The 27,676-nt window shown below is 37.7% G+C and overlaps 1 protein-coding gene across 2 annotated transcripts in view; it reads right to left on the bottom strand.

The window, feature by feature from the left end:
* The window catches only part of BCAN (brevican), a 923,936-nt gene that overhangs the window by 475,252 nt on the left and 421,008 nt on the right, over positions 1-27,676 (bottom strand). For both annotated transcript variants that reach the window (XM_044079780.1, XM_044079779.1), the window contains one exon: positions 3,635-3,928. In XM_044079780.1, the coding sequence (XP_043935715.1) occupies positions 3,635-3,928 (294 nt within the window). The remainder of the gene's footprint in view (positions 1-3,634; positions 3,929-27,676) is intronic.

Here is a 27,676-nt window from a genome sequence, read left to right as displayed (position 1 = left end):
AAGCAGTATGCACATTGATGTGATATGGTAAATGGGGTGAAATAACTAAGGAATGGGACATTGGAATGGCTGCAGGGGGGAGGCTCAATTTGACCATGAGTTTGTGAGGGGGGGAGGGCAGAAAACTCAGACAGCCCCCGGTTGAACTATACCTCTCAACTGTCCAGATTTTTGCAGAATGAATAGATTTTTGCTTCTTATTTTTGGTTTGTTCCTCATAAAATTTGTGGTTTTCTGGTAAATCATTTAGGAATTAAGTCACTAAATAATGACAGACATTGAGTTTCAGACATCATAACCTTCAGAAAAATGCATGCGAAAGCAAGACCTGTTATTCTACCAACTGTCTTAAGTTTATACAAGAGCAATTTTTAGTACTGTTTGTATGTTCCCTCAATATATTTGGCCTTGTCCAGATTTTCTGCATTAAGAAGTTGAGAGGTATGTGTAAATAAATCACTTTATAGAATTAGGAATATCAAAACCTCTCAACCGTTCCCAATTTTGGCTCAAAATGTTGCTCTCCCTCTAATAATCCCTCCGTAAAATGGCAATTTTAGAAGAAAACGTGGAGGGTTTACAATTACAAATAAATGTAATGATCAGAGTTATAGTTTGCTTTTATTTCAGAAATGCATGCAGATGTTCTTATTTTGTCAGCTGCTCAAGTTAACAGTACTAATATTAAAAAGGTGTCCCTTCTTTGACAGGATCCCAGCTGTATTGTGTGGATTTTATATTTTTGCATCACATTTTTGGTCTGTTTTTCATAAAATTGTGGTTTTCTTGCAAATTAGTGGCAAATCATTAAAGACTGAAGTTAGAAAATAACGGCAGACATTTGAGTTTCAGATTTCATACCCTTCCGAAAATTTATACTAATGCAAGGCCTACTACTACTATTCTATTATCTTTCTAAGTTTATAAGAGCAATATTTAAAAATTTTCCTTATTTTTCAGCCTGTGTCCCACTTCTATGTATGGCTTTATCCAGATTTCTTGCTCTGAGGTTGAGAGGTATGAGTGTCAGACCCATCACCATCAGCCAGAGACATTTCAAATTGTGACATACTTGTTGCATCTCACTCCCCATTGCAGTGGTTCTGGATGTGTCCAAGCAAGGCAAGGAGCAGTTATGCAGTTAAGTGTGCAGAGTATTCCCCCATCCAAGGTAGACCACAAGTACGACCGTGGCTTTTCATCTGTCCTTGATTTTGCAGAATGCTCTGGTTTTCTGTCATATTTTTATACTGTTGATTTATGCTTCTTATTATTCAGAAAATGCATGCTGTTGCAGTGCCCTGTTGCTCTGTGTTTAAGTAGCAATGCTTTAATGACCATCAGGTAAACTTGTTGGTGATTGTAAGATGCAAGTAAGCTTTAATAAGCATACTGTTAAAGAATTATCAACATTGAAAGCCTTTTCGTTGTTATCATGTAGAGAATATTTACATAACTAGATGACGTATAAGCCTTAGGTATTTAAATACATATGACAGTATTTGTAATAAAGAACAGGATTACAGTATTTTCAGAAGCTCATTACATTTGTTGGAGACTTGCAGTCATCTTTGCAGGCTTTACCTGTAAACTAAACAGAATGCCAGTCTATCATGTGTGGTCCATAACTTGTGCAGTAATCCTTTAATCAATTTATCTTGAGCTTGTTTCTTGTTTGCTGTTCATTTTTTACTTTGATCATGTCTTCCCCATGAAACAAGTAGATAGTTGTTGTCAGGCAGCAGGTCTTTTTTGGATAAGAAATATTTTTTACAAGTGGGGGTATCACAGAGATTGCTACTTTCAGCATGTTACTTGGTAATTTTATAAAGCTGAATATAAATTATAATTAAAACTACAGTGCAAGGAGAAGTGGCTTGAGTTGAGGGATGCTTGTTTTTTTATAGTTGATTTTGACTGGCATTCCAGTAATGTATTTAAAAAGTAATTTATTTTTTCATGACTCACAACCTTTGTGTTTCCATCTAGATATTAAGTAAGTTGTCATGTAGCCAATGCATTGAAATATTTTTTCTTCTACACTTCATTTTGTCTTGATTGGACTTTCGTAATGATGGTTTGACACCCAGGGCAGTGTATTTAATTAAAGTTCAAGTTGTTGTGGTTTTGAGCATAACTACACCCTTTCTAGTTGGCCACACCCCTTCCCATTGGCCCCACCCATTCATCTGTCTCCTGCAGCCTCCCTTTAATTTGAAGTCACCAGCCACCACTGCAGTGATTTCTACCTTATAATCTGGGCAGAAGGGGCATAGCTAGTGAACTTGTACCAGCCTTCCCCATGAGTGTCTGTGTGTTTGTATATAAACCAAATCTCAAAGTTTGTGTGTGCGCGCGCGCGCGCGCGTGTGTGTGTGTGTGTGTGTGTGTGTGTGTGTGTGTGAGAGCTACTTGGGCAGGGACACAAAGCACTGGTTGGACAGACAGGGTGCTGGAGGTTTTGGCTTGACCACTCTGCTGAGATCTTAACCATATAGCTGTGCCAGTTGGGAGTCTTACTGGGGACCTGGAGAAAGAGGCAGAAATCAGCAACAGACTGACTGTGATCTCTGTGTGCTCTTAAGGAAAATTGCACTTTATTGTGTGTGTACTTGTCATCCTCCCAATATGCACATTCCTCACTGGTGTTAGTGGTGAGGATTGAGGCTCCTTGATTACTGGGCCAGTGCAGGGGTCACAGACAGATTACTTTAAACAACTTATAACAAAACATTTGACTATGGCAACATTAAGCTAGCAATGAACAAGAAAAGTCAAAGATATAGTTCACAATGGAAATGTCTTTTGTTGACTGGCTAGACAAAAAAAGTTCTATCTGCTAAAAACATATCAGCAACACTAACAATATTAAGACATGAATTGCAAATTATGAGAAATGGCTTAGGGATATGTGCAGCAATCGAGATAGTTAAAGAGCTGAGAATAAGCATGGGAAAGGAAGAGGTAAGGGATGATGGAGTGAAAATACATATATTAGGCAAAAAATAGGGGATACAGGTTATGATATATAACTTATTAGGCAGGAATTATATAATATTGATTTTACCTCCCACATGCACTGCAATACACTTCAGTGGTGAGGTAAAAATCTTTCCATGTAAAATGCAAACATTACACAATGTAGAAAATGCAGACCTTATATTATTTATAAGAGGAATATATTGAGACATGATAGCTGATCAACAATCAGTTTAGTTGAGTCCAGATACAACAGACTGCTTGAGGGGCATTCCTGAAACCTATTTTCATCAAACCTGAATCTCCCCTTTCTCCACAGTTATACATTTCTGGAGTTAGTAATCTAAATGAGTGAGTGTGAGGAGATTCCTCCACATGACTGTGATTGTTTTTTAATTGCTTTTTGAAAGTGGCTTTCAGCAGAACTGTTTCAATGTATCAGAACTCATTTTTGTTGCTGTCAGTAAGTTGACATGAACCCAATAAATGTATTGTTTTTTATAAATGTTAAAACAAGGGTGCATAAAATTGCTTGCACTTAATAACAAAACTGGTAAGAAATTTTAGATTCTAAATAATTTAATTGAGCTATATCACCTCTGCCATATTACATATTTCCAAACTTTTGTTTTCTTTTAGAGTTCTGCAGACTTACCTCTAAAACAATAGACATCATACTTGGAGGTTGTATTGGGGAAGCCAGTCTGATTCCGAAAGGCATAAATGGTTTTTACCCCAGGAAGGGCTCCTCCACATCTCTCTCTGGGAACAACAATGGGATAACGGACGCTGCCATCAGCAAGCCAGCCAGGGCTACACTGGTCCAGCCCTTTACTCCACGCTGCATAAAGTTGGCCAGTGAGTGCAATATCTGCACCCTGTGATACACAGAACTGTTTAGCCTCTTCAAAGGTAAATTTTTCGGGCGAGTCCGCATGAAATACCTCTCCTAGAATAAAGATATTTGTAAGATCATTTATGGAAAACTAATAAGAAAACGCAGTTATAAATAACTTAACACAGAACCAAAAGATAACATAGTTAAGGCTGACACAGAAGGGCATGCCACATGCTATTAGCAATACATCTGTCATCCATTCTTATGAAACGATTGCAACCATTTGCCAGAATGTGCATTGTAGCATGTTTATGACTCACATTGCCACTGTTGCCTTTACCACTGATTTAATATTATTTCAATATACGATTATTTTTTCTTTAAATTTCTGTTGTCTTTGCCATAAGCTACCACTGAAAATGGGGCTCCTGTGTTTTCAGCAATCCATTTTCAGTTAACACTACTTCAATAAAAATAAGTAAATGCAAACTCAGATAAAATAAATGCTAGGTGCTTTACATATTTTAATGATTATTTATCTAAGCTTGTGAAACGGAGTAGTAAGCTGATTGAACTGGACCTATTTTAAGCACTGCCTAGAACATAGCCAAAAATAGAAATAATACTACCATAGTAAATTAAATATGCATAACAAAGAAACAGAAGTGAAATATGAGCAGTGAAGCAAGTAAAATAGTAACATAGTACTGATGTACTATGCTCTTCATCTGTAACTATGTTTGTAATTGTTAACTGCTATGTTGATCAAATTGTTAATTGCTATGTAAATCCAATGTACCAACTGTCTGTATATTTTAACTGTATATCTTTTCTCCCCGGGCCTCTGCTGAAAATGGACCTATGTCCAGTTGGACACTCCCGATCAACAAATTAGTTCATAGTTCATAGATTAGTACTAGGCTAACTACCCTTGTGGGACATTTTAAGCCTAGCCAACTACCCCATGTGAGAATCAAACTCTGCACCTTAAGTCTGCAAGTTAAACACTTTAACCATTATGCCATCCTCCCACCCCTGTATGTAAATAAATAAATACATAAATAAAATATATAGCATAACAACTCAGATCATCAGGTTATTCAGGTCGCTATGAAATTTGCATAAAGGTATATACAGTATTTACAGATCTGTACAAATGTTCTACAAAACTTAAGACAGCTACTGATGTGGCTGCTGAATGGAATAAATTAAGTTATGGATGATGTTGAAAATAATGAGCAAGTTCCTTCAGTATGAAGTAGGTTAGTTAATTTCAATCCAAATTCTTTGCTTGTTTGGCTGTTTGTAGTTCCTAATGTTACTTGGGAGGGTGGCTCAAACCTTGGGACAAAGAATGGAAAAGGAGTGCTATACAGATTATAGAGATTTTTTTTCTTTTTGTCTTTATAGATTGCTATCAAGAGAATAGGGGTGTAATTTGCATAGTGGCATTTTAAGCTTTTCTGGCTTTTAGTATTAGTAGAGGTGGTGGTGCTGCGGTAGCATTGTCGCCTCGCAGTAAGACACTGTCCGGTTCGATTCTCAGCTAGAGCGTCTTCTGCGTGGAGACATGCATGAATGGGCATACCTTCGTTGAAGGTTGTGCATCAGGGCTGGTAACGCCGCACGTAAAAATCAAATACCAATCATTAGCAGACCGAAGTTCCACTGTGGCGACCCCTAACCGGGAAAAGCCAAAAAGACACAAACAAGTATTAGTAGAGAATCAAAATTGAGCGCCTTGAAAATGGGTCAATATCAGCTCAGCTCGTAGGAAGACAGACACACGGCTTACTTAAGAGTTAAGCAGTGCTTCTCACTATAGGGTGGGGGACAATGAATCACCAGACAATTTTGGTAATGGTTTGCAAACTGGAAAGATTTTTATTGGATTCATAAAACAGGAAGGGGTAGACCATATTCTAATTTGGACTGTAAAATGTTCCAATAACTCTGTTCTGCCATCACGATTAAGGAAGTGTGATACCTTTCTACAGCTCTACAGGGTTTAGTTAATAATTGCTTTTATATTATGTAATTCGGGAGACACAGTTACGAAGGGATCAAGAGTGAGGCCTACATATCTGAAGGAGGACACTTGTTCAGTTATATGCTTGTTGTATGTAAGTGGAACGTTTTAGGGGTAGTCCTTTAAGCCACATTTATGACCTAAAGTACATAACTTTAGTTTTCTTGGCTTTCGGTGTTAATGTTTAGACTGAGGCCAGATGGACAATTTGTTTAGAATTAGTTGGTGATTGTTTAAGATAGTTATAGAATCAGATTACTCAAAGAATGCCAATTCAGCTGCATAAAGAAGTAGATTGGATCATTTAAATTTAACTGGATGATGGTTAATAAAAAAAAAACAAAATTAACTGGATGCAGAATGGAGCCTTATGGATTCCAAAAGGGATTCAATGAGTGGGAGATAAGGTATTAATAAACTATAAAAGTTTTCAGAGACAGCCAGCTGGGAAGCCAGTTAATTGTGGATACGACAAAGTTATTTAGGGCTACAGATGTTATTGAGATTTTATGGTCAATGCTATGAAAAGTTTTTGGTAAAGTCAAAGAATAGTGTCTAACATGGGTACTTCTATCATTACAGAGTCCATGTTGATGATGACTGAGGATATAGTACTTAAGACATAAGTGAGTAGGTTATAGACTGCTTTTTCAAGTAGTTTACATAAATGTGGAAGGGGGACATGGATCTAAGATGACTTTCAATGAACAGGAAGTAAAGGTAAGCATCTCAAAAATGCAATTTCTTGTGAAAATGCAGTGACCAAAAATGGGATATTTATCCCTAAACATGTGGACTAACATTTAAAAACATAAACATTAGTTCAGACAACACAATATATTGTACATTTAAATGTTGGATAAACATTATAGGTAGCATAATACAGTACTGCAGAAGTACAAAACAGACTAGGTAACTGTCAAATAACCCGCCCTGAATTCCTGCAACATGTCTAGAAGTGTACTGTTTTGCAATCAAGAAATAACAATAGCTTTTAGTTAGTGAAGCAGAATGGTTTTGGAGTGTGATTCAAAAATATCAGAAATAAAGTCACAGGGGACAAAACAAAAATACAACAAAGCTTCATGACAGACAGACATCTTACACTACATGTTTACTGATATAGGGTCGGCATAAGGCACAATGGACCACAGAAAAAAACCTCATCTGAGACTGAAGCAAATAAACACAGACTTAAAAACTCATACCTTGTACACATAATTCGGGTCTATATTACCAGATCGAAAATCCATTTCAGCGAACACCACAAGACTGACACGTATAGCGCGAACTATGATAATGGTGAACATTCAAAACAGTGAAACACGAAATGTCGAAGTGTCATGGCTGGCCCATCTGCAGTATAGCTCCATAAGAAAAGTGTGCGATAGTTATGGACCTTAGGGTTAGGGTGCACTGCGGGTTAAGGTAAATGCATAGCTAGGTAATGTATGTAAGGTTTAGTGTAGGGTTAGAAGTAGGGTTTTGTTAAGTGTATGTGTGTGGATTATTTGTTTTGTTTGGGTATATGTCTGTAGGGTAAGTGTGTGATAGTTACAAACCTTAGGCTTAGGGTTAGGCTTAAGGTAAGTGCATAGATAGTAATGTATGTAAGGTTTAGTGTAGGGTTAGAAGTAGGGTTTGGTTAGTGTATGTATGTGTTTTATTTACTATGTTTGGGTATGTAGTATGTAGCACGTGGTGGTGTTGGCCGACTATGATGATTCGAGATTTGAAATTTTGCAGTTTAGGGGGGGTTCCACGTATTTGCAGTTTGCGCTATACGTGTCAGTCTTGTGTTGTTTGCTGAAATGGGTTTTTGATCTGGTAATATAGACCCCATCATTCACATAGCAGCTGCATGAGTGCAGTGCAAATAATAAAGTTCATCCAATCACTCTACAAACCAGTGGTATGCACATTTCAGGATTCCCCAGAGAAATTCTGACCCCTTGCCCCTCACAATGGCCAAGATTACCCATATTCAGTTATCGGCATGGGTAATGGATAAGCCAGGGTGGAGAGGGACTGAGTGGCCAATAATGGCTTGGCCATCCTGGGGAGAAGTGACTGTGACTTGCTTGACTGATGGTACCTAGAGGAATGTAGGTATATCTTCTGAAGTCTAAGTCCAGAAAAAACATGTTGCATAGCAGTATAACACTTAGACAGAGGACTACCATATGTGGTAGTACTTACGTGCCCTCAGGAGAAACAGCACTTCTAGATCCTGCAGAAAACTACTGAGAGACAGAGTTAGGGCCAAACAAAATCCCATTCCTCCTCAACTGCTACTGGTAAACTCACCCAATACTCCCAAAGAACAAGTGGGCCACAGGGCTATTGCCTAGAGGGAACACACAAGCCCTCTGTGTGACAGAGATGGATGGCTAGATGGCCAGAGTGTAAACAGAAAAAAGAAAATAATTCCCCAATACTTCAGGCTGCACTGGAAAATTATTAAATGTGTTCTGCTTCGATTTATGTTACCAACTACCAGTTTAGTAGTTTTAAATCAAGTAACCATCAAATGTCAAACATACAATAAATTCTGGCATGATACACAAGTTCAAATGAATACAAAAGTGCAGATTTATAATAATGATAATAATAATAATAATAATAATAATAATAATAATAATAATAAATAATAATATAGATATAAATCTTTGAAACAATTGCACAGCTCAGACTTCTGAAACAGTACACACAAAGAAAGACAAAAAGATCATTTCAAGTTATTATTTTTGGTTGAGGGTGCATTAATTCTCAGGGCACCCAGACACTGTCTATTAACTGAGATATAACAAAATTATATATCGCACGTTTGCTTCTATGCACACCAATGCATATCTAATATTACAGTAAAACCATCATTGCCCCATCCCCACAGAGACATACAGCTGAGTAAAGCCACTCAGTCCCAATTTAATATAAATGTAATGTACAGAGGTGCAAAAAGTGTCTTAAAAGATACCTCAGTTTTAACTTTGTAAAACAAATCATCTCAGACAACACATAACTGTACACAGCACAGAGCAGGCATGACAGTTAGTTACTATGAACATCAATGTAACAGTGAATATACATTACTTTTATGAAAAAGTATTCATATATAACCAGTCTTAAAAACAGACATAAATAAATATGTAATTTAGGTAATTCATGTACACAATCAGTTGATATATATATAAATATATATATATATATATATATATATATATATATATATATATGTGTATGTGTGTGTGTGTGTATGTGTATTTGTGTGTGTATGTATGTATGTATGTATAGGTATATGTGTGTATATATATATATATATATATATATATATATATATATATATATATATATATATATATATATATATATATATATATATATATATATACACACATGTACACACACACATACACACACACACACAGATATATATATATATATATATATATATATATATATATATATATATATATATATATATATATATATATCTACACATACATATATATATCAACAGCCTCAGTCCTTTTGTCTTTTTCATCAAGAAATGGAGATGGACAACACTGACCATTGGTTTAAGTTCCCATCCCAGAAGAATGGCGTGGGAAGTAGCCATAGCATTATTGATCACTAATAGACAGTAGAGAGTAACAGAGGCTGGCCAGTCCTGCACACATGGAAAAGTGTACGCAAGCAGTTAGGACTATATTAAGACCTTCCATATGAGAGCTGGAAGAAAGTAAGAACCCCCCCCCAATTCTCTGGCCAAGGACATTGCCCTTTGCAATTACAAGCACCACAAAGTAGGCCTAGAGTGAACTGGAAGACAGGATAGGGTCACCATTGCAGGACTGAAACAAAAGAGACATAAAAAGGAGTAAATTTTCAATTGTTTCGAAAAAACTAAATTCTGTAATCCTAGAGTGACATTTAAAAAAAATGTCATAGACACTTGTTGACTTGTACTACTGGTAAAATATACAAGCATCATTTCAAGATGTGCTGTCAACAGTCTACCCAGTGTTTTATGAGATATTCATAGGGCTCAGGGTAATGAAACGGAGGGGAAAGCATAATCACTTATCAGGATGCGAAATATCCTGTCCAAAACAATTTTTTTTTCTTAATATAACTGACTGTTAAATACACCACCTCAAGAATAGCCTGATTACTCTACTGGGCTGACAGCTAACACAGAGGATTAAGGCTATGAACAGTCTTATCAAGCTTCTTCCTGTAGTCCATTGTTTGATCCCCTCAGTCTCCATTTACCTGCTGTGTGACACCATGCAATTCATTGAACCAGACAGTGGTCTAGATAATTGGGGAAATTAGACTACACTCATTTGAGGTCTTCTGGCTCACTAATGAAGGCTATGCTGCTGAAAATAAATCTACTGTTGTCATATTTGTTATTTTCAGCAATAATAATGTAAATGTCTCAAATTATTGTTTTATGGTGATTTTCGATTAAGTATAGCTTAGAAGTTTTACATATGACATGGGGATTGATATCCATATAGTCACCTTTTGGCATGCAGAGAAGAGTTTGTTTATTATCTGAAAAGACGCGGTTACAATAGTTACAACATGCTGTCAAGAAAATACTTTCTTCATAGTTTTTGGTAGAAAGATTAGAAAATAAAAAATTAAAAGATTATATTTGCCTCATTAAAAATAGCCTTAACTTTAGCAGTTTTCAAAGATTCACCCTAAAATATCAGTAGTATAGTACATTTATATCAATGCCACAGTCTTCTGAATAAAAAGTGCTCCTGTCAAGAGCTGATGATTTTGCAAAATGAGTGAAATTTACTGTTGAGGAAAAACACTTAATTCTGGTCAGCAACAGAAAACGGACATCTATCAAATTCATGAAGTGCTGAAAATTTACATTTTAGTAGGAAACTATTAACAGCATGCTTAAAATTATGAGGCTGTACTCTGTAAATTAAACCTACGCACATAATTATGCTAAATGATGTGCTCGGTTTAACTTAGAAAATACAGCCTCATAATTTTAAAAAGGTTGTCAAAAGCAATTTCACAGTACTTCATCATACTGTGTTTATTATGTTACTGCCTCGACACGGACAACAGAACTTTCATACTTAGAAGGTTGATTTAGCAAACAAAGTAAAATATTTTCAGATAGAAAATGCATTTTAAAATGGACCTGAGAAAAGATAGTTGTTACTTTATTAAAGTGGTCCAAAAGTGATATATTGTATGTATCAAATTCCTAGTTATGAGGCTATGCTCGCAAATGTAATGCAAGCTTATGCCTTTTTGTTTGCCCAGATTTTCAGTTTATCCATCTCATCAGCCCACTGGAACTATAACAGTAAGCATTAAAAAAAAAATGAAAAGGCCATTTCACAGAACAGTATTTAGAATTACCTTTCCACACACAGCTGTGCACTTATAATGATGTGGCTCATGAGGTAAGTCTCCAAGAACCACAAACTGAACACCTGGGCCAAAAATATTGACAACTGGCAAAATTATCAGCACACATTTGTCAAGTTAAATACAGACTCGTAACTTTGGTAATTATCAATAATTTTGCGCCAAACATTCAATCAATGTTTTTCACCAAGCATTCAAATTATTCATCTTAGGGCTATACCGTGAGAAGTATGGTGCTGTCAATATGATGCTCTGTTTCAAATAGCAATTTCACAAAAACAGTGAGACTCTGCCTTTTAGGATGGAGTTACTCAGAATGGACTCAAATATATTTTTTTGTCTGGCCCATGCATCCATTTTTACTAAGCAATAATCTAATAAAAATTGTGCAAGAAATGTTTGCATCCCCTCCTTCCAGCCCAGAACAGTCACTTTATCTTAATAAACCATCTTATAAGTTCAAAGGTAAGAACTAGCCTAGCTGCCATTGGGGGCCATTTTAAGCCTAACCAATTTCCCTTTTGGTGCTTGAATTAACCTATCCTATTTGGTGTTAGATTGGCCTTACCCATCCATACCTCTCAGCTGTCCAGATTTCCACAGAATATCCATATTTTTCCCTCATATTTTTGGTTTGTTCCTCATAAATTTGCGATTTTCTGACAAATCACTGGGATGATTGGAGGATTAAGTTACTAAATAATGACATACATTTGAGTTTCAGACTTCAAATCCTTCAGAAAATGCATGCTAACACAAACTTTGTTATTCTGGCAAGTGTCTATAAGAGCAATACTTAAAGTCTGTCCCTATTTTTGGGCCTTTGTTCCCCACATTTTATCAGACTGTGTCCAGATTTCAAGCACTAAGAGGTTGAGAGGTAACCCATCTCATGGCCAATAATTATATCTTATCCCTAATGATAATAAGTGAGATCATACTACAGATAATATGAGGGCACCCATGCATGGGATAAAGAATTTAGCAGTTAGCTCTGTCCACTAGTCATACAAGGGGCAGTCCTGGGGTAAATTTTCTGTTTCCCACCCATAGATCCATGTTGTGAATAAATACAAACAGGGGTGAGCTTTGCATCACATGGATGGAGTCTGTTTCAGAGCAGTGATACCCTCTGTGAGACATACCTGTCTTTACAAACCATTCTGTTGATGCTGCAGAAGAGGTTTAGTTCCCTAGACTGAGTATTTTTGATGCCATTTGACTTATTGAAATGCACTAAATCCATCAGTACTGGGTCTGAGGATGCCTTGTATGCTAGACACAGGTCACCTCTTAGCATTCTGTAGGATACCAAGTATAGTGACAGGGCTTTGAGTCCGTCCATGTAGAACATATTGTTTAGGCCTTGTATCCTTTTAATAAGGTATCACTGTGGGAGGGGGGTCCAGCTGTTGCATGTGTCTGGACAGATACATGCCAAAGGGAACAATATATTCAATGACTATATTCAATGACTGGCTTAATAAGGGCTGAGTAAAGGTGGAAAATGACAACCCTAGATCTAGACAAAATCCACTTGTTTATAAGCTGTACAATACAGAAGGACTTTCTCATAACAATGGACACGTTGCTTGAAAGTTAGGTCATTGTCCACATAAGTTCCCAAATCCCAAACAATTAGGTCAGCACTTTGGGGTGTATTGTCAATGTGATAGTTTCCTAGGATAGATGACTTCCCAAAGTATTCAGCAACACATTTTTTGAAATTTAGTTTCAGTCCATGATTTTTGGCACCAGTTATTTATTTGGGACAAACCTTCCTGCAGGATGGCCAGGCCATTTGAGGATTCAATGACTGTAGTCATATGCAAACTTAGTCAGCCAGAGCGCTTTGGCTTTGGCTTTTACTTTAGCAAAGAAGATGCAAAAGGAGGTGCCAGTACAGAACCCTAGAGAACACCACTGGTGACTGGTCTTTTTGTGGAGGTAACTTCCACTATTTTGATTTCTTGTGTCCTGCTTGTGAGGCAGCTGACAATCCACTTGGTGACATGGGGGTTTATTCCCATTTTGTTTAGCTTTTCGACTTTGTCTGAGTGGGGGATTGTACCAAAAGCTTTGGCCAAGTAAAGGTATGTGGTATGTACCATTTTGCGTTAAACTATTGTTCGGGTGGCCTTTTAAATAAAGTCCACTACATTGAGTAAGCATGACCTGTCCTTGATGAATACATAATGAGAATGATCCAGTGTTTGGAGCTTCCATATGTCCTTATTGATTAGTTCCATGAAAAATCTTTCCATGGCTTTGCATATGAGGTTGGTTGGACATATGGATCTGTAATTGCTTGGGTCAGTGGATGGTCCTCCAATATTCAGGGGAATGACTGTGTTGTTAGGGGTGTTGCTAAATTGTGCTTCATGAAGCTGATCACAGGTGCTTACAGCAGACAGAATGGTAATAGGGCATGGGTTGTCTACTCATGTCCTATTATTATGAAAGAGGTAGACATCATTTTTTGCACATTTATGGAAAAGCTGGCTGTCTTTTTTTTTGGGGGGGGGGTTAAATTTATATGTGTGTATAATCATCATCAACCCCCTTTCATTTTTCTACATGGGGTCAGGGTGTCATGTTAACTGGACTTCAAGCTTCTGAAAACTTGATCAACTGATAGGGACCCATATATAAAAAATGCCAGTTTTTTGTGATATAAAAAAGGAAACCACAATAAATCATTTCAAAACTTTTCCCACCTTTAATGTGACCTATAACTTGTACAATTCAATTGAAAAACAAACAAATATGTTAGGGGGAAAAATATAAAAAATACAAAATGTACAATAAGCTGGTTGCATAAGTGTGCACACCCTTAAACTAATATTTTGTTGAAGCACCTTTTGCTTTAATTACAGCATTCCATCTTCTTGAGTACACACCTACCATCAATTAAAGAGACTGATTAACCCCAAATAAAGTTCAGCTGTCCTAGTAGGATTTTCCTGACATTTACTCAATTGCCTGCTACAGCAAAAGCCATGGTCCACAGAGAGCTTACAAAGCATCAAAGGGATCTCATTGCTGAAATGTATCAGTCAGGAGAAGGGCACAAAAAAAATTCCACAGCATTGGCTATACCATGGAAAGTACAGTTGTGTACCTACCATAAATGTAGATGTTTGAGTGTATTCACTGTTGCAGTCATTACAACTGGGTTATCCTGCTGGCGGGCTACCCGCAGTCAGCCTGAATTCCAAAGTCTAGGTCCGGTGTCGGTTGCTGTCGCCTCCTCCCTGATGTCAGTGCGCCAGGGGTATAAAAGATGCAGCCAACGCCATTTTCTTCAGTTTTTCTTGCCCCAGATGTCTGGTGCCCCTAAAATGGTAAGCTAAATTATGTTAATGAGCATGCATGCACAAAAAACAACTTTTCCTTCATCTACAAGCAAATACACCACATAGGTTGTAAAGAATAGAGAAATACATATAAGTCCCAGCAAAGGAAAAGGGGGATGGTGGGCGGATAACCTGGACTGCAACAGTGAATACACTCGAACATCTACATTTATGGTAGGTACACAACTGTGCTATGTTCATCGTGTTTCACTGTTGCAGTCATTATAATTGGGTTGAATCCCAAAGCTAAGGTTAGGAGGCTGGTGCTAAATAGGATTAGGAGAGGCTATCAGGCCCTGCAGAACTGCAGTGGCAAATCCTGCCCTGAATTTAGAGTAGAGAGGTAAATGATAGTGCTTTGTAAAGGTATGCATTGAACTCCAAGTTGCAGCCTCTAAGATGTCTTTGGTTGGTACTCCTCTGAGGAAGGCTGCTGAAGTGGCTGCTGTTCTGGTTGAATGTGGCCTAATGCCCTTAGGCACTGATTTGCCATGCTGAGAATAGCGTTAATGAATGCAGTGACCTATCCACTTTGAAATTGTCTGCTTTGAGATAGGCTTTCCTTGTGATCCTGAAGCATATGCCACTAGAAGTTGTTCAGTCTTTCTGAAAGCTTTGGTTCTGTCCAAGTAGAAGCGTAGCTGCCTGTGAATGTCCAAAGAATGCAGAATTCTCTCACCCTTATTCTGTGGGTTTGGATAAAAGGTAGGCAAATTAATTGTTTGGTTAAGGGCCACAATGGACACTACCTTAGGCATGAAAGTAGGGTTTGTCCACAGAGAAACCCTGTCAGGATGGAAAATGATAAAAGGTTCCACAGCCATGAGTGCCTGTAACTCTGAGACTCATCTAGCAGAGGTTATTGCTAGGAGCAGAGCTGTTTTCCAGGATAGAAATTTAATATCAGCTGCAGAGGCTGGTTCAAACGGAGGCAGTGTGAGTTTTTCCAAGACATAGTTGAGGTCCCATGCAGGTATTGGTGCTCTCCTTGGGGGTCTTATGTTTTTGGCCCTTCTGAGGTACTGTCTTAGTAATGGATGAGAAAAAATAGGTGGTTCTGTATTGTAATGAGCTGAAATGGCAAAGGCATGAATTTTAATTGATGAAAAAGAAAGGCCTTTATCAAGCATCTCAGTTAAGTATTGCAAAATCTGAGGAATGTTTGGAACAATCATGTCAAAACCTTGTGCCTGGTTCCAAGCACAGAATCTCTTCCATTTTTCTGCATAAGATTTTCTGGTGCTAGGCCTCCTGGCCTCCATACTAACATCCATCACTGCTTTAGAGAGAGGTGTGCCTTGACTGGCTACATTATCCGCCATGCTGCCAGGTTTAAGGTCCTGAGTTGGCTGTGCAGTATTTGACTGTCTTGTTGGGTCAATAAGTGAGGAATTTGAGGTAATGTCCAAACTGGGCATTGAGACAAGCTCTTTAGATTGGGTACCAGTGCTGGCGGGGCCAGTCTGGGGCAATCAGTATCATTTTTGGTTTCTCTTGTCTGACCTTGAGGAGTACCTTGGGGAGGAGAGGCAGAGGAGGAAAGGCATATACTGTTAGTTCTTTCCAGCTGAAAGAAAGGGCATCCACTTTCCATGCTTGCCTGTGATAAGTCCTTGTGCAGAATTTCTGTAGTTGGTAGTTGTGAGGGGAGGCAAATAGGTCTATGTCCAGGCATCCCCAGTTTCTTGTTATCATGGTGAAAACTTGTGGAGCCAATTTCCACTCATGGGGATCCATTAGGTTTCTGCTTAGTTTGTCTGCCAGAGTATTTGTCCTTCCTGGCAGAAATTGTGCTTGCAGATGTACTTGGTAAGTCAATGTGTGTCCCACAAGTTCATGGCTAGTCTGCAGAGGGGGTAGGAATGTGTGCCTCCTTGCTTGTTTATGTACCACATAACTGTAGTATTGTCCGTCCTTATCAGCAGTTGTCCTGGATGAAGTAGATCCTTGAAGGCTGTCAGGATGTTCTGAACAGCTAGCATCTCTTTTTGATTGATATGTAGATGCATTTGACTTGTGGACCATGTACCCTGAATACATCTTCCTGCCATATGGGCCCCCCAGGCATAATCTGATGCATCTGTTGCCAATGTTTGCCTGGTTGTTGGCAAGGTGAATGGCTGTCCCATGTTGTGGTGACAGGCTTTTGCCCACCATTGAAACTCCTGTTGCAGGCAGGGAATGAGGGTAATTATTGTTTCCAGACTGTGGCAATGTTGAGTCCAAACACTTTTTAGATACCATTGAAGTTTCCTCATATGCAGTCTTACATATGGAATTAGCAGGATGCCATGAAGCCCAAAGCCTGCAGAATTTTTCTTGCAGATAACTGGGTCTTTGTTGCCAACATTTTGGAATAAGTAGTCAGTTGTCTGTGTTTCTCTGGCATGAGATAAGCCATCTGGGCAGTTGTATTTAAGCTTGCACCCAGGAATATTATCTCTTGAGAGGGTACGAATTTTGATTTCTTTTCGTTTACTGTGTACCCTACACCTGTTAGTAATCTTTTTACAAACGCCAGATGCTGTAGTAGAATGTCCTTGTTCTCTGCTTGAATAAGGCAGTCGTCCAAGTAAGGATATATTTGTATTCCTCTTTGTCTGCAAAATGCAATCACTGGTGCCAGGCATTTTGTGAAGACCCTGGGCACAGTAGATAAGCCAAAGGGCAGTGCAGAGAATTGGTAATGCATTGAGCCAGCTATAAATCTGTGGTATCTTCTGCATGATTGTCTGATTGGGACATGCAGGTATGCCGCTTTCAGGTCTAAAGTCACAAGCCAAGCCCTCTTGCCCAGCATGGGCAGAAGCTGTTGCAGAGTTAACATTTTGAATTTTGGAATATCCAGAAATGTGTTTAGGATAGACAGGTCCAGTATTGGTCTCCAGGTTTTGTCCTTTCTGGGCACCAAGAATAACCTTGAGTAGAATCCTAGTCCCTGCTCTTGCTGTGGTACTAATTGAATAGCTCTCATGTTCATGAGGGATGAAACTTGTTTTTGTGCCTCTGACCATTGATAGCTTGGCAGGTCTGGCATACCGTTTTGCCTTGGCAGGGTGTGAAAGTGGAACCTGTAGACTTGCGATACAATATTTAGGACCCATTTGTCCTCAGTGATCATGTGCCAATTTTGTGAAAAAAGTGCCAGTTTCCCCCCCAAAGGGGATGCCAGAAGTTAAGTGCTTGGTGCTGGCAGGGGAAAGTCATTGAGACTGTTTCCTGTATGGCTGTGATTTTTCCTCTCCGCTTTTGGGGGTAGAAGCACCCTATTGTTTAGGCCTGTATGAGCCTTGGGGCTGTGATCTGCCTCTTGGGTATTTGTATCTGCCTCTTTGTGGCCTGTCTGACACTGGAAAGGACCAATTCTTTGTAGGCCAGTTCTTGCTAAATCTGGGAGGCTGTACCTGTAAGAAGTCCTTGACTGTTTGCATAGATTTAGCTTTGTCCTCCATTTTCTTCAACACTTCTTCTGCTTTAACACCAAACAAACTATCATGCTGTAATGGAGCATCTAATAGTTTTGCTTTAACATGATCAGGCAGATTCTGTTCTTTCACCAAGCATGCCTCCTAATAACAGAACCTGTAACAGCGGCCCTGCAGGAGGCCTCTAGAGAATGAATTATTAAATTTTATATGACCCATTTATTTAAGCCTTAGGATCAACTTTGATGTATTTATTTTGGCTAGCTTTTTATTATCAGCATATATATATACATATATATATATATACATATATATATATATATATATATATACACACATATATATATATATATACATATATATATATATATATATATATATATATATATATATGTAACTTCAAAGAACGGAATATAGGATTTTTAATTTTCAGTGACTTGTACCTTTAAGGGATGCTGTTGCTGTGGAAATTTGGCGCTTTTTTCATAACGAAGTTTATAAATGCAGTATTCAAATTTTAACTGATATGTATTATTTGGTTTCTGAGGAAGTCTAACTATTTAGTTTGGACGAAAAACATTTTTTATTTTGGCGTTTAAATAAATAGAGTGTTTTTCACAAGCTGTAGCTTTAGTGATTCTTGTATTAGTTCGTGTTTTAGTGTTGTGGATTGTTTTTGGTGTTTTTTCCGCTATGGCCAACAACTCTTTCGAAAACACACCTAACATCTTAAAGGATTCCAATGCTGAAACAGAATCCATGAGCAAATTAACCATGCTCATAGAGATGCTTTTGCAAAAAGTGGAATTGATGAATAAAAGATTGGATGTGGTTTCTACGTTACAACAACAGCAACAGGACCGAATGGTCTCATTAGATGCCAGTCGATCAGTGCAGATGGGACACTCATCTTCCATGCAGCAGCAACAGCAACAGGACCAAAGGGTCATCATGGTTTCTAGCCAGGCCACACAATCAGGTTTTGTGGTTTCTAATTTCCAACAACAAGGACAAGCGGGTCAAGCCACGGCAATTTTGCCTGCACAAATGCAACAAACAAGTACTTTACCAGTTGTTAATAACGAGCACAATATGGGTTTAAATTTCCAATCGGTTCAATCACAACCGATAGGTAATATGTTGAATACAAGTGCTAGTGATGTCATTAACAACAACAACAGACCATTAGCATATAATAATCTACCCTCGTTTCAACAACAAAGGCAGAATTCTTTGGGTGATATTTCACAAGTGCCTGACATAAAAGACTGGTTAACATTTTCCATAGGTTTGTGGGGGGGTGAACAACCAGCCTAGAACGATTACTAACAACAACAATGAGCCTGATGAGACGTTATCTAGCCTTTTAAATGCTTTGGATCAAAACATGTTCAAATATAAAAAACTAAGTTTGGAAATTGAGTATTTCAGAGAATGTTTAAAGTCAGAAATAGTGCCAAAGGGCCTCAGGACATGGCGATACCCTACGGGTTTGGCTCCAGGGTCAGCTTTTCATAAAGAGTTGTTAAAACATTTTAACCAACAAGGTTTATGCTTATTACAAATTATGATCAATCATTATACTGTGATCAACAAAGACTTGGAGCAGCATATAACATCATTGGATGGGCAAATCAAACAACATGTTGATTTCATGAGATATAAATATGAATATCTCCGTTGCTTTCAAAGCATTGAGCAGCATGTTGATAAAATTAGGCAGAATAAAGTTAAGAAGCTTCAAAGGGATCAGAAGCAATACAACTCAGGGACAGCTTATCCCCCACCACCGAGATCACAAACTTGGTTGGATCAAACAATTGTAAATTCCAGTCAGAATAATCACGACAACATGATCCCTGAAGAACATCATAGTAGAGATGACATAATGCAAGAAGGTGATGTTCAAAGTATGGTTGTTAATGCTGAAGGAGCAAATGCTGACGTGAGGAGAAGTGATAGGTTGAAGACACGTAATAATAATAATAATAATAACAATAACCATGATTTGAGAGGCAATCAACAACCATCTACCTCTATCTTTAAGCAGGGTTTTCTGAGATGGAACCAGAAAAAGCACTGGAACAAGAGGAAGAATTACAACAACAGGAGATAGTACCAATGAGAGATGAATTTCCATCATGCAATGTGATCAGGAATAAACAGGGGGACATTTTGGTTTATAACTTTTCATGGTTTCACATTTCAGAACAGTTGGCAGATGTTTTAACAAAAGTTTCAACTTTTGTCCCTGCCTCTAAAATGAATTTGGCACAAACCATTTGTGATTTCAAATTGTTTGTGAGGAAATTGAATTTAAAACAATTATTCAGTGGTCAGTGGATGAACAACAGACCATTAAGGGTTTCCAGTTGTTATAATCCACCATTACATAACACCCTTCAATTATTTGAGAAAATATGTGAAGTGGATTTGAGAAAATTGAATGATGAAAAAATTGATTATAAATATAACTTAAACAAGGGAGAAAGAGATGAACTGGGGGTGTTATTGGCAGCGAATGTAAGAGTAATGAACCCTGACAAGGGAGGGGGGCTGGTTATTATGGATACACCAGACTACGTTAATAAAATTTCAATGATTTTGTCTAGTGATACATATGAATTATCATTGGTTAATGAATACAATAGATCAATCCGTTTCATAAAAAGCTTCTTAAATGAATTATTTATCGAAGCAAGAATTGATGTACATATGTATAATTACTTGGTTATAGAGGCTCCTAAAGCACCATATATGTTCGGTGTTCCAAAAATACATAAGAGCATCACCGACCCCCCACAAAGGCCTATAGTAGATGGAAGAAGGTCAGCCACTTATGCATGTGCAAAATTGGCAGATTGCATTTTGAAAAAATACGTGGATAAGGAACAATGGATAGTCAAAGATTCTTGGGTTTTCCTAGAGAAAATCAATAATTTCCCATATCATAGTGGAAATAATTTTTTGACAATAGACATCAAGTAGTTATATACGAGTATCCCACATAATTTGAGAATTGAATGGGCAACCAATAGAATGAGGCAGAATGGTGCGCCAGTTGATGAGATTTCCTTGGTGCAAGAACTTCTTGATGTCGTTTTGTCATATAACTTTATTTTATTTGATGGTCAGTATTATATCCAGAAAAAAGGAGTTGCTATGGGCTCTCCATGTGGATCTAGCTTTGCAAATATGGTTTTGTCCTTTTGGGAGAGCAATTTTTTATTCAGGAACAACACCACTAATAGAATAGTCAAATTGCATGCTAGATTCATTGATGATATTTTTATAATCATTGAAGGGGATGAAATTTTGGCCAAAGATTTGGTTAAAATTTTGAATGAATCTACAGAATTTTTTGTATTTTTCACATGTTTAACTCAACATCAATTGCTTATTTGGATGTTACACTGACCAAAAATGAATCTTTGAAACAATATGAAGCTAATATTTACAGGAAACCCACGTATTCAAATAAATTTTTACACTACTCAAGCGCACACCCAAAACATCAAAATAAGTCAGTAATTAAGGGCCAATTAGTATGGGCTGCAGGTATGATAACATCAGATGAAGCATTTGCTGAAGAGTGTTGTAATTTAAAACAAATGTTTTTGAATAGGGCATATCCCATTTCATTCATAGAAGAATTGATAGATGAGGTGTCAACAAAAAGGAATAAAGGCCTTTATAAGCCCATTTTGAAACAACAAATTGGTATGACGTTTAATCAAAATAACATCACTATTAATGTCAGATCTCAAATGTACAATCAACAAAATAATGAAGTTGATTTTAACTTAGCTTGTGTATTGAGATTTTCCTTGGATTACGTCAACATAAGAAAAATCTTAGAGAAAAATTGGACGTTAATCAAAGAGGATAATACACTGGTAAGTAAGTTGGGAACTTTACCAAAGATAACTTGGAGAAAGGGAATAAGTTTTAAAGAGTTGTTACAAAAAACAGCGACAGTAGTACCTCAAGAACCAATAGAGGGATGACACAATGTGGTAGTTGCTCGTACTGCCATTTAATGTCATCTGGGGCTACTATAGAGATCAATGGTTTAAAAGTACACACCAAAGGTAAATTTAATTGTAATTCAAAGGGAGTAGTGTATTTAGCTGTCTGCCAATGTTGCCCATCATTTTACGTAGGAAAAACTGAGAGAAGATTAAAGGATAGGGTTTATGAACATCAGAGAAGCATAAGATTACAAAAAGAAGATAATGCACTTGCCAGACACATTATGGCCTTTTCTGACCACAAATTTCAGTTTAGAGTTTTAGACCAAATTAAGCAAGATTTGAGAGGGGGCCCTTTTGGTTTATTGCTTGAGAAAATGGAATTATTGTGGCAGATTAAGCTTAATGCGTACACCAACCCGGGTCTCAACGAAAAATGTTCTTTGATGTGCTTACTAAAATTGAAAAGTTTAGACAGATAAGGTTGTGGTCATATATAAGTTATGTCACATATAAGTTCATATAGAGTATAATGTCATGGTTTTAATGTACTAGGTTTGAATAAGTGTTTATACTTTCATGAGTGTTTTATTAATGTTCATTTTTTTATTTTCATGTGGATATTTATCACACATAGAGTCAGGGCAATTTTTACACATTAACATAATTCACAGATATGTTTGTTGGTCCTTGTGAAGGCTTAGGAATGGGTTATTTCATTGTAAGTTATTTATTTTATACTTTATGTTATTCAATTATGTTATTTGTGTTTACTTCGGGTTTTGGTTTTATTTAAATTAGATTTATGATCAACTGATGTTTTATTGAATTGGCCATGAGAAACATTTTCATGGTAGTGAGAATTAATAAATTAATAAATTAATAACTTAATAATTTAATTATTCAATTTTATATGACCCATTTAACCACAAAAGCTAAACAAACTAGTAAAAACACAAAAAAACGAAGGACTGACCCCAAATGTTGAACTAGTAATTAAAATGAAGAACTGGTTTATTTTAGCGCTTTCGGAAGGGTCAATACCCCTCCTTCTTCAGAAAAAGTAATAAATGAACAAACAAGAAATGCAAGCAACCATCCCTATTTAAAACCAATTATGACAATCATATAAAAAACTATGACATCATTACTTAATTAACTTAGATTAACCCAGTCAAGCTTAAAAACAAATAGCACCTTGTTCCTTCTATAAGTGGTGCTATTATAAACAAAAAATTAAAGCAAACAATTAAAGCAAAAGCACCAGTAATGAAAGTAAAAATGTAAAAAATATATGTAAAAATAAATATGAAGCAGCCCTTCCGAAAGCACTAAAATAAACCATATGACCCATTTATTTAAGCCTTAGGATCAACTTTGATTTATTTATTTTGGCTAGCTTTTTATTATCAGCATATATATATATATATATATATATATATATATATATATATATATATATATGTAACTTCAAGGAACAGAATATAGGATTTTTAATTTTCAGTGACTTGTACCTTTAAGGGATGCTGTTGCTGTGGAAATTTGGCGCTTTTTTCATAATGAAGTTTATAAATGCAGCATTCAAATTTTAACTGATATGTATTATTTGGTTTCTGAGGAAGTCTAGCTATTTTGTTTGGACAAAAAACGTTTTTTATTTTGGCATTTAAATAAATAGAGAGTTTTTCACGAGCTGTGGCTTTAGCGATTCTTGTATTAGTTCGTGTTTTAGTGTTGTGGATAGATTCTGTTCTTTCACCAAGCATGCCTCCTAATGACAGAACCTGTAACAGTGGCCCTGCAGGAGGCCTCTAGAGAATCAAAACCACATTGCAAAGTATGCTTCCCCACTTGTTCAGATGTATGCAATAAATCCTGCATTTCTTTGTTTTCTGCACATTCTGAATTTGTCGACATTTTCTGTTTAAGCAGTGACATAAGATATTGCTGATATTTAAGCATATGAAACTGGCAATTTAAAGCTCTTACAGCCAAGGTAGCAGAAGTATAAATCTTTTTCGCCCATCTGTCCAGGGCCCTTGAATCCCTATCAGAGGGGATAGGGTTTTTTGCAGTGGAAGCCTTGACCCCTTTGGGACCCTGAGAGATAGTTTCTAGGTCAGCAGCAGGGTTTTTATAAAGAAATTTATGTGAATCAGGAACCCTGTAGTATCTGTCTGGCTTAACCGGAGTTGGTGGTAAAGAGTCAGGAGACAGGCTGGACTCTGCAAATACATCATCTACAATGTCTAAAACAGGAGGGATAGCAAGGGGCCTGTGCTGAGGTAATAAAAGAAAGTCTCTGAGCCTTTTCTTGGATTCTGTGTAATCTTGGCTCTCCCAGTGGAAATGCTCCCTCATAGTATGCAGGGTCTCCCCAAAAGAATAATCCTCAGGAGGAGAGGCTGAAGGGATATATTCTTCAGCATCAGAATCCTCATAGGGAGGAATAGAATATTCCTGTTCAGGGGAGATATCAGAGGAAATGGAAACCTGGTCTGAAGATTCATATTCTATCTCTTGCCTAGGCCTCTTATCAGGAGGGGGATGGGAACCCCTGATCAAAGTAATTAGGTCTTTGGCCATTTTAAGCATCTGTTTTTTAAGCATGGTGGCCTGTCCAGGAGAATGCTGTACTTGTTTCTTTGTCTTTAGAGCTGCTTTAGTCTTTGCCTTTGAAGCGGAAGTAGGTTTCACATATAACTGTGTAGGCCTAAAAACACCCTCAGAAGCCGATGCCTGCTCAGCGGCTTCGGACCCATCTGAGGGAATAGTTTCTGAGTGTCCAATACCTTGAGTTTCCAATGGCCTAGTTGGCTCCACATGGGAGTCGGAAGCAGCCTGTGGCTCTGAGGTAGCGGGTATCAGGGGCTGCGAAAGCACCTCACTGAGAACCGGTGAACCGGCGACAGGCCCAGTAGAAGCCTCGTCGTCGGTTTTGGATCTCGGAAGCCTGTCCTTTTCTTTTTCTTTGCGCTTTTTATAGACTACGGTAGTCAGCTGTTCCAACGGCATGATATAATTGAATCTTCTACCAAAGTAATGGAATGCAAAATCGTACTGACGCTTAATAGTGCATTGGTTAAATCTAGCACAAATCCGACAACTTGCAACGTTATGGTCAGGGCCTAGGCAAGGAATACAGTAAGAATGAAAATCCTTATGAGGTATTTGCTTCCCACAAGAAATACAATTATTAACTTTTTCTGACATCGGTCTGGAGCAAGAAAAAAGTTTCCCCAATGGGGTACGTAGCTTTAATGAAGACTTCGGATCTGAAATTCGAATTTGAAAATCTCAGGAGTCAGCCGACCGGCACTTGCGAACTGCTTTTGCTTCGAGCACCGCATTTCAAGAAAGACTGAAGAAAATGGCATCAGCTGCATCTTTTATGCCCCTGGCGCACTGACGTCAGGGAGGAGGTGACAGCAATCGATGCCGGACCTAGACTTTGGAATTCAGGCCAACTGCGGGTAGCCTGCCAGCAGGATAACCCAATTGTAATGACTGCAACAGTGAAACACGATGAACATCACAGTGAAGACAGTCATTAGAAAGTGGAGAATATATGAGACAACAGTGACATTGCAAAGAACTGGACATCCCTCCAAAATTGATGAAAAGAAAAGATGAAAACTGGTCGGGAAGACTGTCAAGAGACCTACAGCAACACTGAAGGAGCTGCATGAATTTCTGGCAAGTACTGGTTGTGTACTACATGTGACCACAATCTCCTGCATTCTTCATATTTCTGGCCTAGGGTAGGGTTGCAAGACAGAAGCCTTTTCTTACACAGAAAAACATCCAGACCTGGCTAAGATTTGCAAATCAATACATCAAGTCTCCCAAAACATTGTGGGAAAATGTGTTATGGTTTGATGAGACCATGATTGAATATTTATTGTATTTCATGTTCTTCTGAAAAAGTTCTTCTATTAAAGAATGAAAGCGCTCAATCCACTTGCTCTGTTCTCTGTCTTTGCATGGTTTCTGAGGTGTTTTTCAGTCAAATTTTGCCTGTTTTGATTATTATTATATACCTCTATATATGTATTCATATTCGTGTGTGTGTGTGTGTGTGTGTGTGTGTGTGTGTGTGTGTGTGTGTGTGTGTGTGTGTGTGTGCGTGTTTGTGTGTCTGAGTCTGTCTTTAAATATATAAATATATATATATATATATATATATATATATATATATATATATATAGACACAGAGAGAGATAGGTACACATATCATACAACTATGGATATACATATGTAGATATGATCATATATGCCAATAAATTACCTTCCCAAACTAATTTTAAACAAGACCTGAGACTGCAGAAATAGGTATGGGAAGACTTTTCAGATAATTCTTTATCTGTTTATTTAAAGACAATGTTTAAAGAAATAGCTTTTAAAAGGAACTTTAGTCACCACAGCTGGAGCAGAAGAGGTAAACTCTGCACTAAAGCTGATAAAAATCTGACAAACAAAGCATAATAAACCAAAGGCTGTCTGGTTGCCCTGCACTGTGAGACCCATTGGTGGAACACTAAAGTGGTTTCAGCTACCTAGTGTATGTTAGAGTTGTATTTAATCTGTCCTCTTAACTGAAGATTTTTCCTATAGCCTTTTACTGTTAGTGTGCACACTACTGGTCCCCCCTTGTACTCCTAGGTCAATTACTTAAAACTACTTTCTTTCTCTTGGAAAAGGTTTACCTATGTACCTGCAGCCCATTCTTCAATTGTTTTTCCCTATAGAAGTGGTGGTCCTTTTCACCACACTGTACTAGATTAGTAGCACAAGATTGTAGTTATTAGGAAGATACTGCACTACACTGACCTGGAATTGACTGAGTTTGGTTTCCCTGATTGTTTTCTTAGCAGCTGGCCTAGTCCAGTTTTTCTGGCTCACAACCTTGTATTACTTTTTTGTCTATCACCCTCCCCCACCTTGAACCTACACACCTCCCTCCCACTCCTGCTTAATTACAGAGGAATCAAAAAGCCTGATGTAGAAAGGCACCATCTTTTGACTTAGCTTTTCCGCCCTTGCTTCATAGGAATCCCCAGTAGTATGCTCGCATATACCATATTCCATTCCTTTTTAAGTAGTACTCTATTGACTCCTAATTTACTGCCTGTCCCTTTCTGAAACCCCTAGCATAACTACATTATATTCCTACTTCTCGGTGAACTGCAGCTCCCTGTTTTTAAAGAAAAATAAAAACAGAAAAGAAAAGACCTTTTTTCTTTAGACTCTAGCTTGTCTAATTGCCCATAAATATGGCTGTTTATCTTCCGAAAGACACTGGATTGTACTGGCTGATTGTTTTTTTTTTGTAATTTATTTTCTTTTGTACTTTGTCCCAGTTGTACCCCCACTCCATTTGCTCCCCACCCACCCATATAATTTCCTTTATACCTAACCACAGGTCTCTCCCAACCATCAAACTCCTCCCCTTCCAGTTACACAAGCTAACACCCACTACAAACTCTCTTCATACCTTACAACTCCTCCCCAAACTTTCAAACAACTCACCCTATTAAAGCCCTCTCCTCCACTTCAAACATGCCAGACTTAATCATTCCTGTCCTACTTCTATCTGCACTGCTCCTCCTACACAACATAACATCACCTCATACACTCTTAACCCCTATACATAAAGCCTCCACCTA

Source organism: Protopterus annectens, chromosome 8.part0 (genome assembly GCF_019279795.1).
Source record: "Protopterus annectens isolate FY-2018-M chromosome 8.part0, PAN1.0, whole genome shotgun sequence".
NCBI classification, from domain to species: Eukaryota; Metazoa; Chordata; order Ceratodontiformes; family Protopteridae; genus Protopterus; species Protopterus annectens.
Note: the sequence above shows the minus strand (reverse complement) of the source record. Positions and strands in the feature narration are given on the sequence as shown.